Source organism: Ixodes scapularis, unplaced genomic scaffold (assembly GCF_016920785.2).
Source record: "Ixodes scapularis isolate PalLabHiFi unplaced genomic scaffold, ASM1692078v2 PGA_scaffold5__190_contigs__length_132052651, whole genome shotgun sequence".
In the NCBI taxonomy this organism is placed as follows: domain Eukaryota; kingdom Metazoa; phylum Arthropoda; class Arachnida; order Ixodida; family Ixodidae; genus Ixodes; species Ixodes scapularis.
In genome coordinates this window covers 129,020,752-129,047,149 of record NW_024609880.1, presented here as the reverse complement: position 1 = coordinate 129,047,149, position 26,398 = coordinate 129,020,752, and the positions used below count along the sequence as shown (strand labels likewise).

The following is a 26,398-nucleotide window of genomic DNA, read 5'->3' as shown; positions in this document are numbered from 1 at the left end:
TTTCATTTCAGTGTTTTTTTAAGGTGTAGATGACTAAAACGCGAGGAACATAACTCTGCATATGTGCTCACAAAGCAGACAGCTTCACTTGTTTGAGGAAACAACAGAACCAGGACATTCTAAGTAAAGAAACAAAAAGAAATGACAGAAAATAAGTCCTCAAAGACAGACCTACAGAATCGTTTTCTGCCGGGAAGAAAACCGGTTTCCAGCTTCCCTTTCTCCCCTCCCTCTCTCCTACTCTCCCCACGGGGACGAGGCTTTGACCTACTCTCTACTGAAAGGAGGAATTCCTTTTTCTCTAATGGAAAGGAGAAATCGAGTTAGAGTTTCCTCCTTTCTGGCAGTTTGTTGGCCTTTAAGGTGAGCCAGTTATCAGAGACTGGCACGAACTGGGTGAAGTGCTTGAGTCCGGAAACGGGAAGGAAGAGATCCAAAAATGACAAACAAAAATTAATAAATTGAAGTTCCAGCTGTAGGTTTGCATCTGGGTGTTAAAATAACTGTCAGAAGGATTAAAATTTAAAAGGGTAAAATTGCGAACAAAACGAGGACAATAAAGACACAAAGACGACAGGACTTGTGTTGCTTTGCTTCCGGGCAACTGAGGAGCTCGTGTTGAAGAAATAAGAACTACCAGACAAGTGGCTCCGTGCTGCTGCGTATCTGTAAAGTCGCCAACTGAATTGCAAACAGACAGTGAGAAGTGCCTGAGCAGTGAGGATGAGGACAGTCAGAACGTAAACTGATATTTCTTCGATTTCCATTTTCTTTTCACTTCTGCTATTCCCCGGAGTGCAGTAACTTTATGCGGCCTCGGCTCGCGCTGTAATAGATATCATATTTTCTTCTTTTTTTTTTTTAGGGCATTAAAATCTGCTTTTGCGTTACATTCGTGGTCGCATTATGTTCGTGCAAATATGGTAGAATAACGGCAAGGAGAAACAATTTTACAACAAACATTTTACATGTCAATCATCTCTCCAACATATGAGCTAAGCACCTTTTGTTATGGTTGGGGCCTAGAGCAGGGCTGGTCACATCTAAATTACATCTAACAATGTAAATATTGCTAAGAAAAAAAATTTCTGGGCAACTATTTACACAAAAAAAAAATGTGTGTCTCAAATAAAACCCATTTAAAAACTTTTTTTTTTAATTTCTGTTTTTTTAAGGGTAGAATGGAGGTCTCCAGCTCGTGTGCCAAATATACATTTAAATAAAGAATATCTATGGCGTTGTTATTACTCTAGTATTAAATATTTTAGCATTTATTGTTGCCCTGGTGCATGCAGAAATCTTTGGTTTGGGCTGGACTGGACTGCTTTCGTAATGCCGCAAAGCGGTTTCCGCCGTGCCCTTTTTTTCTCAGTTTGTTTGGCAGTTATGTGTTTTTGTGTTTTCATGCAAAGCCTGTATCGAGTTTCTTAAGAGTCTTGCTGCTGCTTTCCGGCGATGTGGAAAGGGACCCAGGCCCTATGTCTCTAGCCCAAATAGAAGAATTCAATAATCTTAAAGACACTGTTACAAAACTTCAGGCGAGTCATTCTACGCTTCAGCAGGAAGTCACTCAGCTTACAGAGCAGCAAAAGCAGTACGAAGCGACCGTTTCGGCCCTTGAGGAACGCGTAGACCAGCTCTCGAGTGAACTGAATTCCCGGAAAGAAACGGGTGATTGCGATACATCTACTGCACCTCACCTTACGGAGGCTTTAAACGAGCTGTCTAAATTAAAAGCGCGCTGCGACGACGCGGAGGGCAGATCCCACCGTTCTAATCTAATATTTTTCGGAATCGCTGACACTGACAAAGAAACTTGGGCTCAATCTGAGGGTTTGATCACAAGCGTGTGTTCCGAGAAACTCGGTATCAAAGTTTTATCTTCCGGAATTGAAAGAGCTCACCGTTTAGGAGCATTCCATCAGCAGAAAATTCGTCCCATCATTGTCAAGTTTTCTACGTTCAAAGAAAAAGAGGGCATTCTTGGTTCTGCGCACAAGCTTAAGGGCTCACGCGTTGCAATTAGTGAAGATTTTCCACTTTCTGTAAGGCTCGCACGACGTCGTCTTCTTGATTTTGCCAGACCAAAGGGAACGCCTTTTCGGCTGCGTCACGATAAACTGTTCATAGATGGCAAGTGTTTTGTGTTCGACGACGCTATCGGCTTGGTTATTGAAAAATGTATGTAGCAATGCCAGCGTTCTTTGCGTTTGCCCACTCACAATCAAACTGCCAAACCCCACGTTATCAATAAGATATCTTCTATTCATTCTATTTTGTTTACTAACATTAGAAGCCTAATCCCAAAGAGAGATGATGTGGATTCCTTGATTCAAACATGCAACGCCGACTTTATTGTTCTTACTAAGACGTGGTTGAATCCCGACATATCAGATGCTGAATTGTTTCCTTCTTATCCAAACTTTCGTGTGTACAGGTGCGACAGAATTACTAGAAAGGGGGGAGGCGTACTTTTGGCTATTAATAATCAAATCACGTCTCGGCTCATTCCACTTTCTACCACACTAGAAGTCGTATGGGTTTACCTCCCTACGGCGCCCTCTGTTGTACTGGGCGTATGTTATAGGCCACCTGATAGTAATAAGGAATTCACCTTTGAGCTTAATAAGTGTCTTTCTGAACTCGCTACTCAATATCCTAACGCTTCTGTTGTACTTCTTGGGGATTTTAATTACCCGAATATTAATTGGTCTACCTTCACATCCACTTGCACTTCCTCTCAAGAATTTATAGATCTTTGCCTAGATTATAACCTAACACACAGCCTACTAGAATTGCCGACTGCTGCAGCAATATACTCGACTTGTGCTTAAGTCAGGAGCCTTCTCTTTTTAGCAACGTTACCTACTTAACAGGAATCAGCGACCATCTTGTCATCGACATAACACTCTCTCTCACTGTTCCTCGGAAATCACATTATTGCAAATACATTCGCGACTATGCGAGGGCCGACTATGTGTCTATCAACTCATGCCTCGAAGACTTTTACCAATCATTCTCTGTTAATCTCGAGGAAAGAACCGTCAAAGGAAATTGGACGCTCTATAAAAATAAGCTATCCCACTTAGTTGAACGCTTCATTCCATTGACCCGCATCATATCAGATAACTGTCACCCATGGTATAACAAAACGGTACATAGTCATGCTAACAAGAAAAAGCGACTTTATAAACGATCGAAATCTGTCAACAATTCAGCCTCGTGGGATGCATATCATGCGTGTGCTAGAACATACAAAACCGCCATTGCTGATGCTAAAATTAAGTTTTATACTCACGACCTCCCCAACATTTTAACAAATAAACCCAAGAAGTTCTGGAAAGTGGTCAACCCAGCTCTGTCTCTTCCATTGCAGTTCATAAACGACAACGGCATCCCACTTTCAGACGAAGATAGCGCTCTTTACCTTAACAATTTCTTCACATCAATCTTTACTAAAGAAGACTTGCTAAACGTTCCCGACTCATGCCCATTAACTCACCCCCAGATGAATCCTATCATAATTGACCACGCAGGTGTATTGAAAGCAATAGAAAACCTAAAGGTTTCTTCGAGCTCTGGAGACGACCAAATTAATTCGAAGGTATTAATAAACACTAAACACATTTCCTCTGTTTTTCTCTGTGACATATTCTCACAATCGCTCACGCTTTCCATAGTTCCACGTGACTGGAAAATAGCTAACGTAACACCTGTTCACAAAACTGGTGATCGCCAACTAATAAGTAATTACCGTCCCATCTCTCTCACCAGTGTTCCATCTAAGCTCATGGAGCATATACTTTACTCAAATATAATAAACTTTCTTGACTCTCATAACCTTCTTTTTGAACATCAGCACGGATTTCGTAAATCTTACTCTTGTGAAACCCAGCTAACCGCCTTCCTTACTGATATCTACTCAAGCTTTGATTCAAATATTCAGACTGACGCCATTTTCATTGACTTCTCCAAAGCATTCGATAAAGTACCCCACCAACGTCTTTTAACAAAGCTTAACGATATTAATATTCATCCCTCTGTTGTTAAGTGGATTTCTGAATTCCTAATTAACCGTAAGCAATATTCCTCCGTTAACAACGTAAAATCTCCCACCTCTACCGTAACGTCAGGTGTCCCCCAGGGAACCGTACTGGGCCCCCTTCTGTTCCTAATCCATATTATTGATCTCCACCTTAATATCGCTTCTTCTGTGCGCCTGTTCGCCGACGATTGTGTCATTTACCGACCCATTCTTTCATACCATGATCATCATGCTCTCCAGGAAGACCTAGAGTCTGTAATCCATTGGTGTGAAAAATGGCAGATGACATTAAACTTCAATAAATGTAGATCCCTATCATTTTCCTGCAGTTCGTGTGCCACACCATTTTCGTATTACCTCTCTAACACTCAAGTAATAGCATGCTCATCTTATAAGTACCTGGGTGTTCGTCTCTCCTCTAACCTATCATGGACTACTCACATAACTTCTGTTATTTCTGATACTAACCGTTCTCTCGGATACTTGCGCCGTAATCTTAAACTTGCTACACCCTCCATAAAACGACTAGCGTATACTACTCTTATAAGATCGAAATTAGAATACGCCTCATCTATATGGTCCCCATGGCAGTCCTACCTTGCAAATAATCTAGAATCCGTCCAAAACAGAGCCCTTCGTTTTATTTATAACAACTACTCACCATATACCAGCGTATCAGGATTACGCCAATCAGCTAACCTTCATTCACTTTCCCTTCGCCGCCGAGTATCACGCCTTTCTCTCCTCTATCGAATTTTTTATCACAATAGCCACCTCAAAGAATCACTGCTATCACCTCCCCATCGTATTTTCCCGCGTCTAGATCACCTATGTAAATTACGTCCAATTCGATCATCAACTGTTTCTCACCAGACTTCCACACTACCATTGGCCGTCGAGGTTTGGAATTCACTACCTCATAACATCGTTTCTATTAATGATACTACTAAATTTGTTGAAGCCATTACCCTCTCTTTATCTAACCTACCTAGCTAGCTTACAGTGTTATAATTGTGTTTACTGTTCTACTTGTTTTTGTTCTATTGCCACCCCCTTGTATAATGCCCCACGGGCCCTCAAGGAAAATAAATGATGATGTCTACTTTCCCTCTTACGTTAGAGGGAAAGAGGTCTGGTCCACTTCCAAAGACGCTTCGCTCTTGGCGCTCTGTTAAAGTTAAGGGAATTTATGACTGAAGATAATAAAGTATTCCAGATTTCAGTAGCACAGAACTGCAGAAGTTGCTGGCCATGTACGTTAGGAGGTTGGGAGGTACAAACAGTGCCTATTGCAGAGGGCGAGGAAGGCGACCCGTCGGACGAGTACGAGCGGAACCCCATTGTGACGGTGGCCAAAGAGTATGAGTGCATCATCTGCAGCCAGACGTCTTCCTCCACCGAGGACAGGCCCATAGGCATGGTGGTGCTCCTGCAGGCCACCAGCGGTGCGTGTCACCCCTCCCCATCTCGCACGGGACACCGTCACCGCGGTGCCTTGCATGCGTCTCAGACCGGCATGTCGGGCGTGCCACACCGCCCACGTACCGTAACGTCCCCAATACGGCAACAAAATATGTCGGAGGAGCCGCCGGTAAATGCTACAGGTCATTGCGGTCCCGACGGTTGGTCTATATTCGTGCGCCCTGCTGAGTGGCGTTACGCAGTTGTGACGGGCAGAAACTGAGGATGCAAAAGGACGGCGGGTAAATACATTGGCCGTGGACGCATTTCACGTCCTGTATCTTTGCAGTCAGGTTCATTCATTACGTTAAACGCAAATTAAAAGCAAATGTTAATTGCCTCAAAGTGTGTCGCTTGTCCACTCTATCCTTTATTTAATTTCTTTTAAGGGCCCTTCTTAGGGGGAATTGCATAAGGGGGGTACATGACACGAGAGCATAAAACAGTAACAACGCCATAAATGAATACATGGTAAAAGACAATGTGACTATCGCCACGGTCGGAAGGTAATGACACAGAGATTAGTTTGGGTATGTGCGGAGAACAGTGACGGGGGTGACATTGAAGAAAGATATACGTATATTGTTGAGCTGCCAGCTACATTTTCTTGCCCACAGACAACTCGTGCAAACTCCTCCTCACTTTCTAGAGCTAACGTCTTTCAATTTTTTCCCTTTTGAATTGCTCTCAATGGTACTATACATGATGGGGAAAACAGCTCAGAAAACACAGACTGTGGAGAAGAGCAACAAACACAACAGGACAATCCGTTGTTGTGATGTGTTTGTTCTTTGTAATGCATTTTTTTTTTAGTACAGCATTGTCTTGTCGTGTTTGTTCTTCTTCGTAGTCCGTGTTTTTTTTAGCTGTTTCTCCCATCATGTATAACGTCAACCAACTGGCCCAGTTCACTACCTTATTACTCATTGCCACGTTTGAAATGTAACAACCTAACAACTGTTCTAGCTTTTTTTTTTGTGTTAGTTAACTTGTAATTTTATATTTCGTACACCCTTGAGCAAAGCCTCCTGTGGGCGATTTAAGGGAGCAATAAACGAATGAAATGAAATTGAAAGAAATCCTCTTAGAGAAGTCTACAGTCTTTCCCACTGCTCGGTTACTCCGGTCCAGTGGATGGAGTCTAGAAAGTAGGCTTTGTTGTGTGCCTGTGTGGAGCCCGGTTTTGGAACGTGGCTCCTCCCCCCAGTGCTGGGCCACGCCCAGGAGGCGGAGGAAGAGGCCCGCAAGCTCCCCTGCACGGACGAGGAGCGTCTCCTGCTGCTCGAGGACTCCAGCCGCGCCGCCCACATGAAACTGCGCTTCGACGGCCTTGCCCGGCACTTCGACGACGTGAGCACGCAGCCACTTTGCACTCCTCCAGAGTGTCCTTGCCAAGAGACCCGAGTTTGGGTCAACTTCTAGCTAGGGGTGTAAAGAGGGGAGCAGGACACGACAAATCAAAAGCACTGACATCGCTGGTCCCGAGAGGAGAGCGAGGAAAAGAGTGACGGAGAAGCGGAGAAAGAAAGCAGACAATAGATTACGCATGTTCGTTTTGCCCCTACTAGTTGAAGCTCTTCAAGTGCTTGTCAACGTTATTTATTTTTATACAATCTGTGACACCAGTGTTTTCCTGCAAAGAAAGCTAGAAAGAGACTAGATACAGTCTTGGCGAGTAATGTTTTCCTGCTTCTTTTTGTACTATACCAAGCGTCGTCTGTAATATGGTCCCAATGGGACCACCGATGTCCGCGTCTATGCCACGTCATTTCGAAGTGGCCGAAATGCGTGGGACCTTTCCCTCTAGATCATTATAGTGGCTCTGTGTATGCTGTTAGCAGCGCGAGATCGTCGGCAGTCTGCAGTCACACGCACCCGGCATTTATTGCCCGGTGCATGGGTGTGGGGATAGAAGTTCTGGGCACAAATATCTATGGTTGAACATTAAATCTGCTATGTCTCTAATTAGATGACGAGGGTGAAATGTAGATTTGTGCGAAGAAACATTTAAAAAATTTGTGAATATTCCTCTAACACCGTAACTTTATTAGCACGCTTCATTTCCACGACCTTATTTATCATTTTTGATTATTCAAAAAGCTAGAATACTTCAAAACAAAAAAGTGTTCTGCGATTTGAATTGAATAGCCAACATTATGAGGTAAATCATTTTAAGTTTCAAATATTTGCACACCTCAACTCAGCTACCCTCTGCTGAGCCATGCACTTTTCTTCCAGTCCCAAAGTTATGAGTGACATAATTGGGTCCACAGTATTATCAGCGACATTATTGGGTCCGTTCTTTGTCTCACCCTGTCGTCTTTCCACGTCTTGCACATGGGAATGGCAGCACTCGTGGTCCCAGTCGGTCAACATTGGCTGGGAAGGAGGGGTGCACGTCCAGTCCTGCGGTCACTACATCCACGTGGACTGCCACAAGTCATACATGCTGTCACAAAAGGTGAGACCCCGCTTAAGATTGTGACCTTGCATTGCCACGGTTCTGTTGTGACCGCGCCAACGACGTAGCACTGCCCGTTAACGAGGATGTCGGCGACCTCAGTTATTTCGTACTTCTGCTCAGCAGACTGTATCTCTCGGTATTTTCAAGCATTCATATTCTTTCTCATTTATTAATTAATTAGCTTTGCCCATTTGTTTGCTTATTAAACTTTGCCAGTGCATGGATAGTGTAAAACCCTCCCAAACAATGTGTCACGAAATGTATTTTAGAGGTAATGAAATTCAACATGAAACAAAAACACCTACACCTTCCACCAGTCTCCTGGCTATTCAGGAATGTTTCTTGAAAAGTGGCTTTCTAGGCAACCTTTTTTAAAATATTGTCTGCATCTGTTTGGTAGTTTTTTTGTCTCTTCTTGCAGCTTAAGAGTGAGTAGTAAACGTAGGGCTGAGAACGACTTTGTGCCAGAAAGTACTACCCTTTTCTGGCCCAGAGTTTGGTTGCATGTGTCTGCCCTTGCCCCTGTGTTTATCTTTCCCCCCAAGTGCTATGCTCCGTTTCAACATAACTTGGCAAAGGGCTAACGTTACGTGGGAGGCCTCCGTGTCAGGAATGGATCCCGACGGCACATTGTCAGGTGCCTTGCTCCAACGCTCTGGTTTGCTCGCCGGGACTGTACTTCACCACTTGGCACATTATACTGCCAGGGAGGATAGTGGTAACCCTTCCCTGCATATGCATCTCTCCCTTTTGCTTCTCCCTTTGGGACATTATTTCTGTTTTAAATCCAGAACATTGCATTCGGAATTAGGAACCGTCTTCATTACCTACATAATTACAATTGTGCGTTTTAGTAAACAAAATGTTTTAGGTTGTGTTATGAGGTATCTGAGAGTTAATATATTCTGTGTCTCTGTGCTTGCGTTATATTTACTCGTATTAAAAGCTTGAATCCTATTAATATATCTTTTTATGTCAATATGTTCCATAGTGTGTGCTCTTCCATGTCTGGTTAATATGTACTAATATCATTTCCGTTTTCTTCATTTCTTTTATCGAGCTGTACGGTCATGCAATGCCAAATGGCTTTTGAGGTGTTTTGAATAAATAAATAACTTAGAAATTCACAGGGACTCTTATGTTACCCCTAAGACGACTTAAAGGCGAAAGCGCCGATGCGTTAAAGACAGACACGTGATTTACTCAATTCACTTTGATTCCTCTTAATTTGCTTTGTCATCCTTCTTAATTTCATTGCCTCTAATTCGCCTTTGTGATCATGTAAACGTGATAGCAAACCTTTGAACACAGCGCGCTCTGTGGTGACGCACTTTTGGCGCCGTTTCATTGGTACCACTCGTTTTGGTACCACTCGTTTTGGTGCCTTTCATATCGCCGACGTGTTTTCGCTCAAGGACTTTGACAGTTGACTGAATGATGAGACCTATAAGGCTTTGGCCTTAATAAAGCTCGTGAATTAAGGCGAGTAGAGAGAGAGGGTGTCATTCCCCGTGCAGAGCCAGCAGAGCCAGCGGCTGCAGACGGTGGCCGTGGAGCGAGGGGAGTACTGGTGCCCCCTGTGCCGGCAGCTGGCCAACTCGGTGCTGCCCCTGCACCCCGAGGAGCAGGCCCTGGCCCTGGCCCGGAGGGGGTGCCCCCCCCTGCGCACCCTTGCCCACGACCTCCTCACCCTCCTGGGGCAGGTGCCCACCCCAGTAAGCGCCTTCCCAGCACTATCCACTGCTTATGAACCATCTATTGGATGTCTGGGAAATCTTTCCAGCAGTTGTTTTAACCGCAAAAATAGCTACTCATCACCGAACACCTGTTCTCCGCCCAAACTTAGCACTGATGGTGCGAGACCAGGTGCGAGAGTTTCAGAGCTCGCCGTTATCCGATTCTAAAGTTCCATTTGTCTATGTTTGCAATGTACAATCCATCTGTTCCTGCATCTGTTCAACTGTTTGTTGCTCCACTTATGCACTTGTGCATGTGCTTATCTGCCTTTGCATTCGTCTGCCAGTGTATGTATCTGTCCCGATGCGTATGGTACTGTCCCAGGTGCAGACTATCCTGAAGCCGATGGCCTCGTTCATGGAGGACCTGACCAACACCACCTTTGGCCAGTACCGTTCCCTCTCCTCACAACACAGCACCTACAGCCTCGTGCTCTTCGTCTGCTCCGTTGCCAGGTGCGCGAGCTCCCCTCCCTTCCGTCTTGGGCCGCGGCTTTTGCGCCGTTGTTAATATTAGTACTAGTACTAAATGTTGCAGCATCTGTTGTTCAAAATAGGCCTTTGGCAAAGCATGCAGCTCCAACCATAGAACCAAAAGGAATGCTGGGAACTGCCTGTATAATTCTAGCTGCAGCAGACGACGGAGGTGACCTTGTAGATGACAAGGGAAGCGGGCAAGGGCAGGCAGGCTACTGCGCTACCCTCTCCGAGTCTTTTTGATGTTATGTTTTAAATGCTGCTGGAGCGAGGGTGTTCCCATAATTAATTGCATCCTTTGCGCACGGTTTCTTGCTATGTTTGCAACAGATCCAGTGGACACTGCCCTTTCTAGAATCACTAAACAGGGCAGACTGCAGTCCATTGAAACCCTCGGTCAACTTTATCAGATAAACTCAGTTATGAAACTCCCACTGAGGGAAGTACCCCCCTCTACCCCTCAGGCCCACTACCCTTCATTTGGAGCGCCACCTTGAGGTTGCGTTTAAACTATTCTTCGGAGACGCTACGGTGAAGCACCATCTAAACGCTGTGCTTCAGAACATGTGCAACTGTAGTTTCCGTAGCAGTCGTCCCCCCAAGAAACGGTGGCACGTTAAACGACGGGAGGTGGACCTTGGGGGAAGGAGGGAGGCACTGCTCATGGAAGCGGCATCTATGGGCTGTTGCGTAACTGAGTTGATCTAGGAATGTAGCCCTCTGTGCACTTCAGGATGGAGCCGCCATTACTGTCTGTCGTAAGTTTCCTTGAGACGCAGAGCTGCTGAAGCTGGTGACAACTACAGAAAGCATATTGAGGTGACGGGAGTACTGTGGTGTCTAGGAAGCCAATGACAACCTGTCACATGACCTTGTGGTGATGAAGTGAAGTGACCAGGGTAAAAGTGAACAAAAAGTAGGAAACTAAAGGGCAGTTTTAACTGCATCTATGTGCACCTGCATAGAAACACTGATTTGGAATATATCCAGCCTACATCGGTCTACTTTTCCACCCTTTAAGGGACTTTTACAGGGTATTTATGCTTGCCAAGGTTTTTATTTGTACAAGTCATTCGAGAGCCCAACTACCCAGAACGCAATTTGTGGCTTGAAATTTGTTTTCTTTCCTCCCGAAAACTGTTGATCGTGAACTGACTGTTTTCAGTCACGCTCACTCTCTTCTGCGTGGTCATGTGGCGTTCTCTATGGTTTAGACACACTCACCAAATATAATCAAAGTCATGGGTCATCGAGGGCACACAATCAGTATTAAACATAGAAAAAAATATGGTATTCATTTTTCGTGGCTTCTAAAAACCTGCAAATATGTTGATTGAAAAAAAAAAACGTTGCACAGAGAGTTTGTAGCACTGTGTGCATTCTCTGCGTAATTCCCAACTTGGTGTTGTATCGTGGAAGTCGCAGGCTGGACGACTGAACAAAGTGGACTAAGCGATGGCGGCAGACGTTGGGCGTAAGACCTCTACTTCAGAACAGTTGTTTGCACTATCAGTGAATCTGTCTAGCTTTGAAAAAGAAATTGTTTATCGATCAAAACAAATAGGATTTATGCCGTACCACACGCCCGACCACCAAGATGATTCGCCTAGAAGACGTCGTCGAGTTGTCGCCCATTTTCCTGACTGAAGACATTGCTCGCCTTATGAACACAAAAGATAAGAAAGCTTGAAAATGTGCAAATGTTGAGCATGAAATGCTGGACTTTTGCGTTTGTCATGTGACATGCACATTTTTCCTCTGCTTTGCACGGCCAGAAAAATGAAGAGAAGAAAAGAAGGAAAATGTGGTCGGGTGTAGCCACATGATTTCCGGTAGCTCTCTTCTCTACATTTCTTCTTCCTCCCCAGTCCAGTTTTGTATTTGCTTTCGAGCAGTTGCATTTTTTTACTTTATAAAAAATATATGTGACAACTTAGCGAAACATTGATTGGGTAGTCTTCTGACACAATATTCAATCTCCTGGCAAAAAATTTTAACAAAGTTTTGGGAAGTGTTAGTGATTCTTTAACATCCAGCTGGGCAGTGCCTTCCGCCGCTTGTTTGTCTACATGCTTACAAACGTTGTTCAGTCACATAAGTAAGTAGGCACAAGAGAATTAAAAGATGTGGCCTGGAGTCTCTATCTCTTTATAAATGGTTTATGACCGTCCTTTAAGGGGGGACACGGGTCTTAAAGGGGCCGTGCAACGATATTCGTTTGGAATGATTTTCACTTTACGCGAGCTTACAGGCACTAGCGGGACCCAAGTATACTCACACTCAACGCCACCGACCAAGAAACTCCTCTGTTGCGGTGGAATTTCATTAACAAAACCGAGCGTTTTCTTTCAATCTCTCTTTCGCAAAACTTGATGACTTAACTGGGGGTCCCAGTATCCCCCAGTGGTGGTATTCGAACGCGGCTCGTAGATTGGACCTGAGCATAGCGTGAGCACTCGATTTGGGCTCGGGTTAATCGATAGCTCGAGAAGCATTCAGGTAGTGGCCCGTGTCCAATCGCTGCAATGACGACAATTGCCGAACCATAACAATGTCTGGGACTCAGCGCATGTATTGTGCTTTGCCAATGCGAGCGCATGGCTATGATCGACATTGGCAGCATATAACCGGTTCCACATCACATGGCTGCTTGTTCTGGCTGCAGGTTGAGGGGGTGAACGGTGCTCGTTTTTCTTTAATTTTTTCTGCAACTTCTGTTGCATGTGGTGAAAAACAAGCGCGTGTTTCGTAGGTCATTAGCGTCAGGGATTCAATCTAAGCGGTATTTGCACAAAGTAGAAAAAACATTGCATCACCCCTTTAAGATAGTAAAAAATATCTAAAAATGTCATTTTTCAGAAATTACAATTTCGAAGCCTTCATGGTCCACAGTATACTATCCTAAAATATGAATGCTCGATTTGGTTTCTAAATATTAAAAAATGGTAAGCGTTGAAGGGCCCGACTGAAGCCATCTTGGTCTTGTTTGGAAGCTGGTTTCCCACGCTTCGTCTTGGTGCGCTTCGAAGTGGCGTCAGCATCAAGGTGACGACGCCGTCCATGCTTTTCGGAAAAGTGTAAGCAGAGCTCGAGAGACACTCATTGTTTGAGCCGAAAGCAACCATCTGACTTCATTCAACAGTGGAAAATTTCGAAGCTGAACATTTTTGTTTATGATATGCCTTAGAGGTGAGAAGAGAAAAATAAGACACTGAGAGGCACATATTGTTATATTTGATTATATTTTATTATATTATATTTTGTCCTTGTCTTGGGTTTAGTATTGTGGATGTTAATCACCAGCTCAATTCCATTTTTTACAGTTTTTTGTATGAACACAATTTTTTTTTTTTTTTTTCTTTCTGTCCCCTTTTTTATTTTGGAGGGTTTTGGCAAAGGTGTAGTAATCCGTTCCCCCTCCCTTTTTTGTGCAGAACAAATTTGGAGGCCGAGATAGTGTATCGAAAAGGAACGCTTTGCTCGCCCCAGGCTGTCAAGAAGTCCTGTTTTGGTGAGTTGGTCCACTCTCCTTGCTGTCGTCATAGGTGTTTTTTCAGACATTTCTTATTTAACCCTTTGACGGCTGCGGTTTTTTTCCCCAAAAGATGTTTCCCAGTGGTCCACTTTTGTTTGAAAAAGAATAGTATAAAGAAAGGGTCAATGCACAGGTTTTTTTTTTAATTATCTAGCGGGAGCACGTACAGTGCTTGCAGGCTGTTGAAGTTTACAAGCATCAAAGGAAAATTTTGAAGGCGAAAAGTTCTCACCTTTTTTTCATTCAGTTTCTTTTTGGTGCATCCACTTCCACGACATCCCAGCAGCTTCAGATTTCTAAACAGAGGTACTTTACAGAACTTCTTCGTCGGATGATGAGCTCCCATTTTCTAACTTTAATTCCGAAAAGCATTGAAAGTCTGAATCGGAAGAGGGGCCAGTATGCTAAGTGAGCATCACATGCACGGAGCAACTACTAATTTGAAAACATAAAAAGCCCAGCAATGCAAAACAATGTGCAAATATAAACTTTATAGTTCACCAAAGACACAATAAATTGATACACCTCCCACGGTGTGCGCAGTTTCGCGTTTAGTCGGGCACTTTCAAATGTGTAATCACCGCCATACATGTACGGCGACGACCTTCAAAGGGCTAAGCATTTGTCTCTTTATGGTTTCCTTGCCCAGTTTATCACCTAGAAAAGCCGAAGTTATCTTTAGATGTTGTAATTTTTTTTTTTTATCAAACCTACAATTTTTTTACGCTTTTTTATATTTTAGAAAACAGCTGCAGATCTGCTCTTTGTGGCAGTATATGTAAAAAGTAGTCTCAGCTTTTTTATATTTTAAGAGAAGTCAAATTTTTATATTTTTTCCTGGAATAATTTGTATTTCCTTAGGAATGACCCTTAATGCAAAACTAGACCGTACAAATATGCTTTTAATGTATGATTGCTTAGACAGAGATAATACTTAAGAAAAGTCTAGTGCTTGATTCCTCGGTTTGATGGATGAAATAATTGATCGACCTTGCAAATGAGTGTTGACGTTTGAGATTGATTTCTCGATTAATTGAGGAATCGGGTTCGGTAACGAGTGAGCTCTCTTTAAGAATGATATATCTGGTTATTCCCTATTGCTTGACGTTGGTTACTGGAAAGTAGTTTCTGAGTTGGATGAATGAATGAACTCGGATGATTGGGCGCTAACTTCAGAGATTGGTGGGTTCTGAGTGGAATGTGGGAGCGTAGTTGCAGGGTGCCCCTGTGTTTCAGTGCCCCTGTTCCACGTGCTGTCCCTCCACGCCAAAGTGCTGACCGAGATGCCCCACACGCGCCTCTGGTCTCACCTGACGGGACTGAGCCTCGACGACAACCCTTCTAGGTCTGCACCTTTCGCTCCTCCTTTCAGCCTGGGGACATTTGAACCCTCTGCAGTCAAGTCTTTTTGTTTTGTTTTCCAAAAGATGTTTTCTGGTGATTGGATTTCCGAAGAAATAGCATAAAGAAAGGGTCGATGCGCGGGTTTTTTTGTTAATTATCTAGTGGGAGCGTGCACAGTGCTTGAAAACTGTTCAGGTTTAGAGGCATCAAATGGACACATTAAAGTAAAAAAAGTTGTCGCCTTGCTTCTATTTGATTTCACTTTAGCGTGTCTGCTTGTGCGACATTTTGATGGTATCAACTTTCAAATTAAAGGTACTTTCCAGAGCTTTTCCGTCCCGGGGGGGGGGGGGTAAGCTCTCATCCTCTGAATTCGATTCTAAAAAGCTTTAAAAGTCTGAATCGGAAGAGCCAGAGCAGCCGCCCTGCAAAGCGTCCATCTCGGGCATATCACGTGCTTGGAGCATATGATTTCAAAATTATAAATAGCCCCAACAAAGCGAAGCATAGTACAGATGAACAGGCGACTGTCAAAGGGTTAAAGAGTTAAAGAGGCACTGCATTGTCAAAAACATTCTTAACTGGCTAAACATGAACTCATCTAGAAAAAAAATAATAAAGTCAATGCGTATAGGCTGCTACGCCTATTTTAGGTGTGGAGCAATATCATTCGCTTGTATCTGCCAGCTCGGAAATCACTTTTATTTGGAGATCAACATCGCAGCGACGTCAAAATCAAAGTCATTTTGTGAGCTTCTCATTGGCTGGCAGCAGGAACATAGAGAAGTGGTGGAGAGAAAGATGGTCGGTACGCTGCACCCATGGCTTCGTTTAAATTGCATATTGCAATGTAAATATGTCAGGGTTGCTTGTTGTTGTTTTGTTCTTTCAGGTTTAATGCTTTTTGGACATAGGTGGCCTATTCAGACAGTTTTAAAAAAATATGTTTTTGGGAATGCAGTGTCTTCAAGTCATTTTACTCGTTTGGATCGGCAAAGCTGTTTGCCAGAGCTGCAGCAAAGGGGTTTGGCTTTTAAACTTTTAGTTGGTCAAGCAATTTGGTGAAGTTTCAACAAACCATGTCGAAACTGCTTTTTCCCTCGGTCTCGCCCTATTGTTGAATATGGAAAAAAAAGCCATGTTTGTGTTCATGGTGTTCATCTACAGGTGATTTGCTAAAGCTAGAACAAAGAGGTTCAAGATTTGAACTTGCAGTAACCAATTCTTGCGAAGTATTCTAGCGAAGCCTGAGCTGGGCATCCTCTTCTAAATGTTTGTACAACTTAAATCTTTGAAAGCCAATTTGTTTTTCAATTTGCTGCTAGGTTTTTATAGTATTTTATGGAGGGGTATAGCTTTGAAAGGTCATCTACAACTAAAAGATTGACACATTCACTTACTCAAACAAAAGCTTTTGGTGCAGTCAGTCTCATAAGTTGTAAGTTGTGCCCCTAATAATTCCAGTAACCATTTGAGCCAGAAATTCTCCAAGCATTGAATTGGCATGTGGGACTGGTTCACTGCTCTTTCTTAGCAACTTGCCAGCTATGTGGTTTGTCACAACCTGCCTGACCCTCTCTTTGTCCAGTCTAACGGCCTTGGAGAAGGAAGTGCCACTCGTGATGCGGGATGTGTCGGCGATCCTCCTTGAGCTTCTGCTCACCCTTCCCATAAACCTGGACAAAGGTAGGTCTCTCTCGTCCCTAGCACACTGGATGCAATGTCCCTAGCTGAGGTTTTGTGGTCAAAATCACCATGGGCATTCAAACTCTACTGAGCAGCAGTGTAATCAAAGCTATGAGATGTGCACTGTGCACTTCAGAGTTTCCACAGAGAGTTGTGCTCACGTACGGTACACCACCGACCCAGTCAGTGGCGACGTCAGGTCAGCGCCGTGACTAGGTTGCCAAACTGAAATAATGCCATTCTGTCTAAAATAAAGCAATACCAAAAAGATATCTGCATATTTTTGGCACAGACAAACACCTGAATAGAATTGCACGTGAGTTTATGTGTAGGGCTTCTGGTTTATATGTCTAATAGAGGATCTGGGATGAAGAATCTACTTTTTTAATGTTTGCTAAGGTTCATGCCGATTCTGTCGTAGTGAAAGACAACCCCCAATTTAGTGCGTTGAGCCCTGTTGCAAATTTATGCCAAAAACGAAAACCCCAGCATATGTGGCAGCGCAGTGAGACAGACACATTTTGATTCATCGACTGCGATTTTTTCAGCATACTACACCTGCATCGTGCGGGTACTGTACGTGCTGCACTATGTTCAAGTGCTGGTGCAGCTCAGCTGCAAGATGAGCCACGACGCCAGAACGCGCTGGAAGCACCTCAGCTCTCAGGTGACTGTTGCCCACTCACAGGCAGATGATGGTTGAAGCATTGTCTTATTATTTTCTGCATCTTGTTTTACATAGAGAAGCCAGCTACTGCATGAAGGGATTGTGGCTTTCAGAATGTGTGGGGACCCTTAATTACTCATTATCTAGTACTCGAAGATCGAACGGATTCTCGAAGAAATAAATAATGTGTGATTTCTCTATATCTTTATACTTAAGAGGGGACACGGGTCTTGGGGCCCAAAATATTTGCAAAAAAACGATTTTTCATTTTTATTATTTCTGAATTCTTTATACTCTCTTGCATATATTGACCAAACTTGACGTCCAAAAAATGTGTCCGTTTATATAAATACGGTTATTTATTAGCTGAACAGGCGGGGCCCGCTCGCCAAAAATGCTCCAAACTCCTTGACATTGCACCGTCCGTCATTTCGAAACCAATCGGCAGAGCACCGCCATCTTGGTTTCGTTTCAAAGAGCGTCTCTTTGGCTTGCTTTCCCGCCAAACACGAGCGGCCTACGCCCCGCAGTAAAAAATATACAAAGCAAAACGCAAAAACGAATGAAGCTACGCTATTGGTCCTTAGCCAACACGTGACGAAATGGCCGCTTCTGGTTGGAGCACGACTACTTCCGGTGACTTCCGGTCCAAAAGTGGGCGGCACCATCTTGTCAAAGCCGTCGCTTCGCGCTATCGTCGCTATGCCTAACCCTAGACCAAGCCCGCGTCGAAAATTTCGAACCGTGCATAAGTTCGGAAAAAAGCGCAAGAAATGTGCGACGCGTCGGCAGGAAGGGTTGTCGCAATCAACGGTGACGATCGAAGATCCCCTCGCAATGACGGAAAGCCAGCCGACGACAGAACGTGAGCCGGCGAGTGAGACGGCTGCCGCGTCGGCGGTTTCGGAACCGCCCGTCTCCCCCGTTCCGGACAGCGGAGGCAGACGGACGAGGATCGACTCAACGTTCCTTACAAGTAAAGATCGCGAAGTTCTCCAGCGGCAAGCAGAAAAGAAAACCGCCAAACTTTCGTCGACTTCTGCTACAGATCGCAAGATGAAGATGCTCGCGACTGAGTGTGATGCTGCTCCAAGTTCATCACCCCTGACATACACGATCATCGATCTTGACGCAGTGAACAGTTTACTGGAACTTACTGCGTGCCGGGTGTGCCGCGGATCAGTGAGCATTGAAAGGGAGACGCATGACTTCGGGCTAGCTGTGAAACTGAAAATGCACTGCAGCAACTGTGGCGATATTGGATCCGAATGGAGCTCGCGACGAGTCGGGGGCGAAGCGAACTGCAACCCCTTCGCGATCAACCTCCTCGCGCCGCGTGCTATGCAAGGCAGTGGAAACGGTCAAACGGCACTAAACGACATTTTCGCTGATCTGGGAATATCGCACAGAGGTCTCCATAATAAGACCTTCCAACACTACCTGAAGACAAAGCTACACCCAGCAGCTAAAGAGGCCTGCAAGAAGTCTCTGACCAAGTGTGCAACTGCAGTGAAGGAAGTGTATGAAGAACTGAACTTTGGAAATCCGGGGAACATTGCCATTTCATTCGATGGGACATGGCACACAAGAGGACACTCATCCCGCATAGGGGTGGCCACAGTGATTGAGCTGTTCTCAGGCTATGTTCTGGACTATGTTGTGCTGTCGAATTTCTGTCTTGGCTGCGAGTGTGGGCCACAACCAGGGAACCCAGAGTATGATGAATAGAAGGCTCGGCACTTGTGCCAGAAAAACACGACACGCAAGGCAGGTCAGATGGAGGTTGAGGCGGCACTGATTCTTTTCAGCGCTCGCTCTCCCTCCACGGCCTAAGGTATACAACAATGCTTTGCGACGGCGACAGCAGATCCTACCATGCCATCGAGGAAGCCAAGGTGTATGGTTATATTGAAGTAGAAAAAGAGGACTGCACAAACCATGTGCAAAAGCGCATGGGAACCGCACTCCGCAATCTCGTGCAAAAGCACAAGCAGGACGACGGAGGGTGCACCAGTGGCAAAGGACGACTCACTGGAGACCTTATCAGCAAGTTGACCAGCTATTACGGCTGGGCGCTCAAGTCACATGCTGGCAACGTAGACCGAATGCACTCAGCAGTGATGGCCACCTACTACCACATCACTTCAACTGACGAGAAGAAAAACCACAGTCTGTGCCCGAGTGGTGTGGATTCATGGTGCAAGCACAATGCCACCACTGCAAAGGACGAGCCCCCACCAAAGCACAGGTACAAGCTACCAGACAACGTCAGCAATGCACTACTTCCAGTGTATCAGCGTCTTGCTGACAAAAGGCTCCTGCGGAGATGCCGAAGAGGCAAAACTCAGAATGCTAATGAAGCACTGCACTCCGTCATCTGGAGCCTAACGCCGAAACACAAGCATGCATCACTGTTTGCTGTGGAGACGGCAGTCGCGGATGCCATCATGCGCTTCAATGTCGGAAAGCAGCAAGCTACCTCGAGCATCCTGCAAGAGTTGCAACTTGACCAAAGCTGCAAGGGCGGTCAGCGGGCAGTGGAGAAGGACTGTCACCGCAGTGTGAGGGCAGCAAGGAAGCGTGCAGCCTCGGCAGCTTTCCAAGCGGCAGCAAAAAGAAGGCAACGAGGCAAGCCTCACGGAGATTACTCCCCGGGAGCATTCTGAGCTGCCTGCATGTTTTCTGGGCGTGTTTTTCATTATATTCATTGATGTGTCTATGGTCGTTTGTTTTTTGTCTTTTTCTCAGATAAAGGTTTTTGTTACATGCAAGTTTTGTGCAAGTCGTAACTTCTCTCCTACTCACTGGATTCTCATCATTTTTGTTTTGACTGGGTGCTGGCTGTGCAAGGAGTGCAATAAGGGTATAACATTGTGACTCTATGTACCAAAATATATTGAAAATTTGAGAAAACAAAAATATAAAGAATGAGCACTTATTGAGTCGTGGCTTTGAACTTCCATAACTTTGGATAGAATAAAGATAAAAATGTAAAACCTCCCTTGTTGCACTCCTTAAACATTCAGGAACATACACATATATGTTTCAGACATTTCTCTGCTACATGTACTTTCCTAGCCTTCTCACAATTGCACAACTGGAGAAAGGCTCTAAAACGTGACCTACTTCGTCTAGAAGAAAAATAATTGCTTATTTGAAGTCAGTCCACCAAGTTACATGTAGCCTGAAAGTTATTTCTTTATACCCAGAATGCTTGAGCAATTTTTGCTCAAGCCCCAGGTCTCCCCTTAACTCATCCATTGTGCTCTTTACACCCATTTGGACCTCAATTTCAAAAATCTATAGCTATGGGTTGATCGAAATTTGAATTCAACTTTCGGTAACGTTCAGCTCTTCATTGCTTACAGATTGCTTTTTGTAAAAGAATTCATTCGAGCTTTTGAGTTGTACAGGATTCTTTTGGGTCAAATTTAGTGTGCTTTGCCTACATCAGACCCCCAGTGATGTTTTTAAAAATTATGCTTAATCGATGCAGTCTTTTACTATATGCAAAATATCATTAAAATTGCCCGAGTGATGAAAACTTGTTTCTGATGATGATAAAACTGCTTGAGTGATAAAGACTTGCATATTTTTATTGCATATTTCGCATTTCTTCGAAATTATTTTGTTTGATTACAGTGTAAATTATTTATGTGGCACTCTAACTTTGCTCATTGTGTGCTGTGTAGTATCAGAAACCACCATCTGCACATTTCGTTTAGTATAGTCACCCGATAGATCCAGCTGTTGCCTTTCAAAATCATTTTTCTGTCTTGTTCCCCCAGTATTCCCTAGAGTCGGCTGGAGCGGTGCTGGGTCAAATAGTGGACCACCTTGAACACAGCCCACTCTACCTGGACGACGACGACATCGATGCCAAACACGTGAGTGTTTGCCATCCTTCGTGGCAACGGGGCAGAGACCTGCACCTGTTCATTCCTTGCGCGTAGGGAACAGGCCTTAACTCGTACGACGTCAAAACGGTAGCGACAGAAACGTTGGGCATCTCATTGTAAGAACATCGGGGTTCTGATGAACTACAGAGACTGCTCCTACAATGCATCAGGCTATAATTTGGTCAAAGGTTTTACGGGGGCGCAAGAACTCATCAAGCTGCAAACATGTAGCATTTTTCTCTAACCCCCTCATCACAGATGCATCCTTTGGGGCAAAATAAAACATTATAAATGATTGATTTTACTCATTTTTACCTTAAGAACCACAGAAAATGTTTGGCTCATTGCTAGTTTTATTCATGATCTTTACTGTTTACACAGTTAAGATCATTCATTTGTAATGGTCAAGACATACCTATTTTAGAAGTAAAAAGTGTTATCTCTTTTGACATCTAAATTTTTTAAAGGGACACTGACACCCCTCAAAATTTATTTCTTATTTTTTGCCAGGCGATTTATTATAATATCAGAAGACTACCCGATCGAGAAAACGCAACTGCCCAAAACCAAAACTGGACTGGGAAGGAAGAAGAGATATAGGGATGGCAAAAGCCACGTGGCTTCGATACTTTTTTTCCCCCAAACAACGCATTTGTAGCTTCTTAGAAGACCCAAAAAAATGGGTATCACATTTCTTTTCTATTTTTAATATTGTGTGCGTGCCTTCGATGACCTACGACTTTTATTATATTTGGTGGTTGTTTCTAAACCTTAAAAAACGGCCCGTGACAACGGAGAGGAGAGTGAGCGCGACTCAAACCATCCAGTTCTCGAACGGCGGTTTTCGGGCGGAAAGAAACTGAATTTCAAGCCGCAAATTCCGTTCTGGGTAGTTGGGCTCTCATGTGTCACGTACAAGTAAAAACCTCGGCGAGCATAGATACCCTCTCAGTGTCCCTTTAAGAACTACTTTGCTGGTGTACAAACTATGAGCAAAAATCTTTTTTTTTTTATTATTTGTTAGATGACAATAAATGTAATTCAATGACATAATCTTAAAAATGGGATGGTGCTTTTTGAAGTTGGTACACGCTGAAAGGAAAAAAAAAAGTAAAAGCCTCGTTTTGCGTAAGCACCAGTGAACTGTACCTACAGGGTCACTGGACTTGTGGACTTGTTTACTTTTTAGTACAGTGACGGTGCTAATAACCAGTGGCGTAGCCAGGGAGAAAACTTAGCACCCCCCCCTCTTCCCCCTCCCCCTCCCCCCCCCTCCAAAAAAAAATCCAGCCGAACCTATATTATACACATTCATTTGACCCTGGCCCCCCCCCCCTAACACCCCCTGAAAACACTTCCTGGCTACGCCACTGCCGGTAACCTCCGAGCACGATCGGGAAGAAGCTGCCACACGTTACATATGATTTTAATTCACCAAAGCAAGGCAGCACGACAGTTAAGGCACCTTTCCTCGTTGCCGTGTGCAAACAGTTGCACCCTTGGACGTGAAAGTGAATCGACAGTTTTGTTCTGCTCCCTTGCCAGAGGTGCCAGGAGTGGAGTGAATCGGAGCTGGAGCAGAGGTTGAAAGAGATGACCACTCCCTTCCTGAGGATGGCCGCTCTCACGCAAGCACACCTGTACGACGAGCAGCTGCCCCTGGTCACGGTATGTGGCACACCCTCGGAACGTGGCATACCCGCTCGTTCCACCACCGGCGCTGTAAATGCACTCTCATTTTGTAAAAACGAAAAGTTACAAAATGATTGGGAGTGAATGCTCTGGGCCCTGGCTAATCTGGGTACAGTACATCCTCTAGTAGTCGGTGGAAAGTGCAAGTATATACAGTCGAGCCCGGTTATATCACACTCGGATATTTCGAATTATTGTTTATATCAAACAGTCCAAACATTCCCTCGAAAATCACATGTAATAGTATAGGAGCATTGTCTTTTTGTATCAAACTCCCATGGCGGGGAGGTTGATATAGCGAACGAAGCATGGCCACCCTTGCTTTTCGTGCGATCTGACTGGATCCAATTGCACGGTGGCAAGCACATCGCTTGCCTTGCGTGGCTGGCAGACCAGCAGGCCAGCATACAGGCTGCAAGATAACGCTACGAAAAAACTGTTTTAAAAAAAAATATTAAAAAAATAAATAAACCTAAAAAAAAAAAAAAAAAAAAATTGTGGAGGTGGGCGAAAGCTAGGGGAAGGGCACGCGCGCACGTGTAGGAAGAGCAGGGAGTGCCCGCTGTCAGAACAGTAACCTGCGCCCTTTCCCCGAACACTGCTGATGCTGGTTGACTTTGGTGGTGTCAATCAATGGCTGCCGGTGGCGACACTCGGCCCCAGCTGCCAAGGCCGTCTGCGGTTTATTCTACTGAAGTAGAGATCAGTGTTTGATTGCCTTATCTTTGTTTACCTTTTTCTTTTGCTGTTATTGCTTTGCCCTTTTTTTTCTTCCCTTTTTTTTTTGTTGCCTGAATTTAGTGAGCTTTCTTTTTTCTTTGTTTACCTTTTCCTTTTGCCGTTATTGCTTTGCCCGTTTTTTTCTTTTTTTGTCTTTCTTTGGTTTTGTCTTTCTATGGATGAAGAGATTTTTTTCTGTCTCGCTTTTCAATTTTCTTTTTTTTTTTTTCGTTTTTTGTTATTATTTCTGTGTTTTGTTGTTTATGCTGTGTGGAGGCCCCATCCAGGTGCGCATGTAAGCGCTGCACGGCAGCGTTTGCGGGCTCGCTAATTTTGCTCTACTGTATTTAGCGGCTCTTGGATGCTCTGTTTGGGAAGCTCCTGTTTATCGCGACCTTCGGCATTAACAGAGACGCCAGAAAATTTAAACTCGAGCTTAATTATTGATGTATCGAACTATTTTACGATCCCCTTTGAATTAGTGATAGTATCAGAGTTCCACTGTACCGTAAACGACTTAAAGGGGCCCTGCAATCATATTTAAGCGTCTACCTTTTTTGCGGTTTCCATGTCCCTTGGGATTCGGGCAAGCCACCGGGCACGGAGAGAGTAACTAAATATATGTGCGTTGTATTTTAACCGGACGCCGCGGAAACCTCCTCCACCTACGAAGGCGACCCGCGGTGCCGAAAGTGCGTGGTGTGTGATGTCTTCGGTCCTGGGCTTACTGCTGGTCAGAGCCACTAAAAGCTTCTTTTTAGTCGAATTACAAAATATGAGTGGCGCAAACCGTTTCAATTATTTATAAAAGTAGTCTTTGTTCAGTATTTTATATCAGAAAAGAAACAAATGCAGTTTATAAAGTACGGAAACAAGAAATGACCCGTCGACATACCCGCCACCAAGCGGTGGAAAAGGTGGCGCATTCTAGAAAGTTGTAGTGGAATTAGGCACCGACAAGCGGCGAGCGTAGGAAGGTCTTGGATGTATGCGGCGGTGCTGCGGTCGTATACGGGCTCGAGGATCCGACCGGTTCCGAGCATTCTGAAGGCCTTCGGCGAGAAGGTTTGGCTTGTGGTTTGGCCGTTTGGCGGTAAGCCAGTGCGAGGTGGGCTCCCATTCTGAACTGATCTTTACCCCATGCTTGCTGTCGTTTGTGGCCAATGAAGTGTCATGCCGAATTAATGTTTAATTGCGCAGCAAATGCAATGTGAGTCGCCCTGGCTGCCCGCTTCATGCAGCCTATCCAGTGCATGCTTTAGTGGCACCCTCTCGAGCTGTCGACCCGGAGTGCGGCAGCCATGAGCGCTCAATGAGCTCACTACCCCTCCTCTAGTTCATGGCCACTCAAACGACCAAGGACGTCATGAAGGAGGTTATTTTTTGCCTGTTTTTGTAATTTTAATTTGCCTATAACTTTCGAAATAAAGCGAAATTCGAGAAAAGAAAAGGTTTATTAAGTTACTACGTTCACTGCGCTCAGGTTCGGTGCAAATTAAAAACCAGTAAAAAAGTCCTTGCGGGGCCCCTTTAATATTTGCCAAGACCTCATTTTTTGCAAATTTTGCGACTGGGGAAAATATTGCAAAGAAGTTGGTCCCATATTACAGAAAATTGCTAAAAATTTGTGCCTGAAAAATAATCCTGAAACCCACAGTCTAAAAAATTTGAGAAATGTTGAGTCCACAAAATCAGAGTTGTTTACGGTAGACCTTTTAAGGAGCGAAGCTCCTTAGGGTCTAGCCTTGTCCGGCATCCGTGCTCACATCGATTGCCATCCTATCTGTCTTCTTAAAAAAAGAAAAAATGTTTGGGCAGTCGACAGGATTCGAACCTGTGTGGGGAGACCCCAATAAATTTCTAGTCCATCGCCTTAACCACTCGGCCACGACTGCGGGACGAGTAGGGGGCTCTGAGATGTGGTAGTAACTCAAGAGCTGGGGATGTCATGGATGAAACGTTGCATGTAGCCGCTCAACGTCTATACAGGAGAGGGCGCTGCGGTCAAATACGTATACAATCGCGTTAAACTTTGCATCTATTGGCTCAACGTTTATAGACGAGAGGGCACTGCGGTCAAATGCTCAAATGCGTATATAACCACGTTCCATACCACACATTCTCTTTCTGACATGGACCGTTGACTTAAGCGGTGGAGATGCGTTCCCACGGCTTCTAGCGGATCCAAGCTGATCTGCTAGAAGAACCACTGGCTTGCATGTCGCCGACCATAAAGCAGTAATAATGAAGTCGAAACACAATCCGGAACTCAGCACTACCTATGAGTAATAAAAAAAAAAAAAAAGGCAGCACCATCAGCACTACCTATGAACAATAAAATCAGTATCATCAGTGAGACCAGAGCTTCGCCCCAATCAACATCATTCACCACGTGGAGATGCGGTCATTTTTTATTTACCCTAATCCCCAGCCACATAGTTTGCATATTCGGAACTATGCAGGACAAAACAAGCGAGATATTTTCTACTTAAAATAAGTGAGAAAAAAAAATGCAGAAACAGCGAAATAAGATTGAGGGACGTTGAGTGTGATTCAAACGTTAACACCTTCTGTAGTCACTGACAGGATGAAAACTGCATCTCTTTGCGATGCCCAGTCTCCAGTCTCCATTGGACTATGCCCACGCGGGCATAGTCCAATGGGCTATGCCT

At 44.5% G+C, this 26,398-nt stretch overlaps 1 protein-coding gene across 1 annotated transcript in view; it reads left to right on the top strand.

The window, feature by feature from the left end:
• LOC8035393 (E3 ubiquitin-protein ligase ubr3) overlaps positions 1-26,398 on the top strand; it is a 77,313-nt gene that overhangs the window by 40,015 nt on the left and 10,900 nt on the right. Inside the window, exons 22-32 of the mRNA XM_029990160.4 lie at positions 5,341-5,490; positions 6,714-6,856; positions 7,857-7,967; positions 9,488-9,685; positions 10,032-10,162; positions 13,618-13,694; positions 14,955-15,063; positions 16,651-16,748; positions 17,297-17,415; positions 21,204-21,302; positions 22,860-22,982. Coding sequence (XP_029846020.3) covers positions 5,341-5,490; positions 6,714-6,856; positions 7,857-7,967; positions 9,488-9,685; positions 10,032-10,162; positions 13,618-13,694; positions 14,955-15,063; positions 16,651-16,748; positions 17,297-17,415; positions 21,204-21,302; positions 22,860-22,982 — 1,358 coding nt within the window. The remainder of the gene's footprint in view (positions 1-5,340; positions 5,491-6,713; positions 6,857-7,856; positions 7,968-9,487; positions 9,686-10,031; positions 10,163-13,617; positions 13,695-14,954; positions 15,064-16,650; positions 16,749-17,296; positions 17,416-21,203; positions 21,303-22,859; positions 22,983-26,398) is intronic.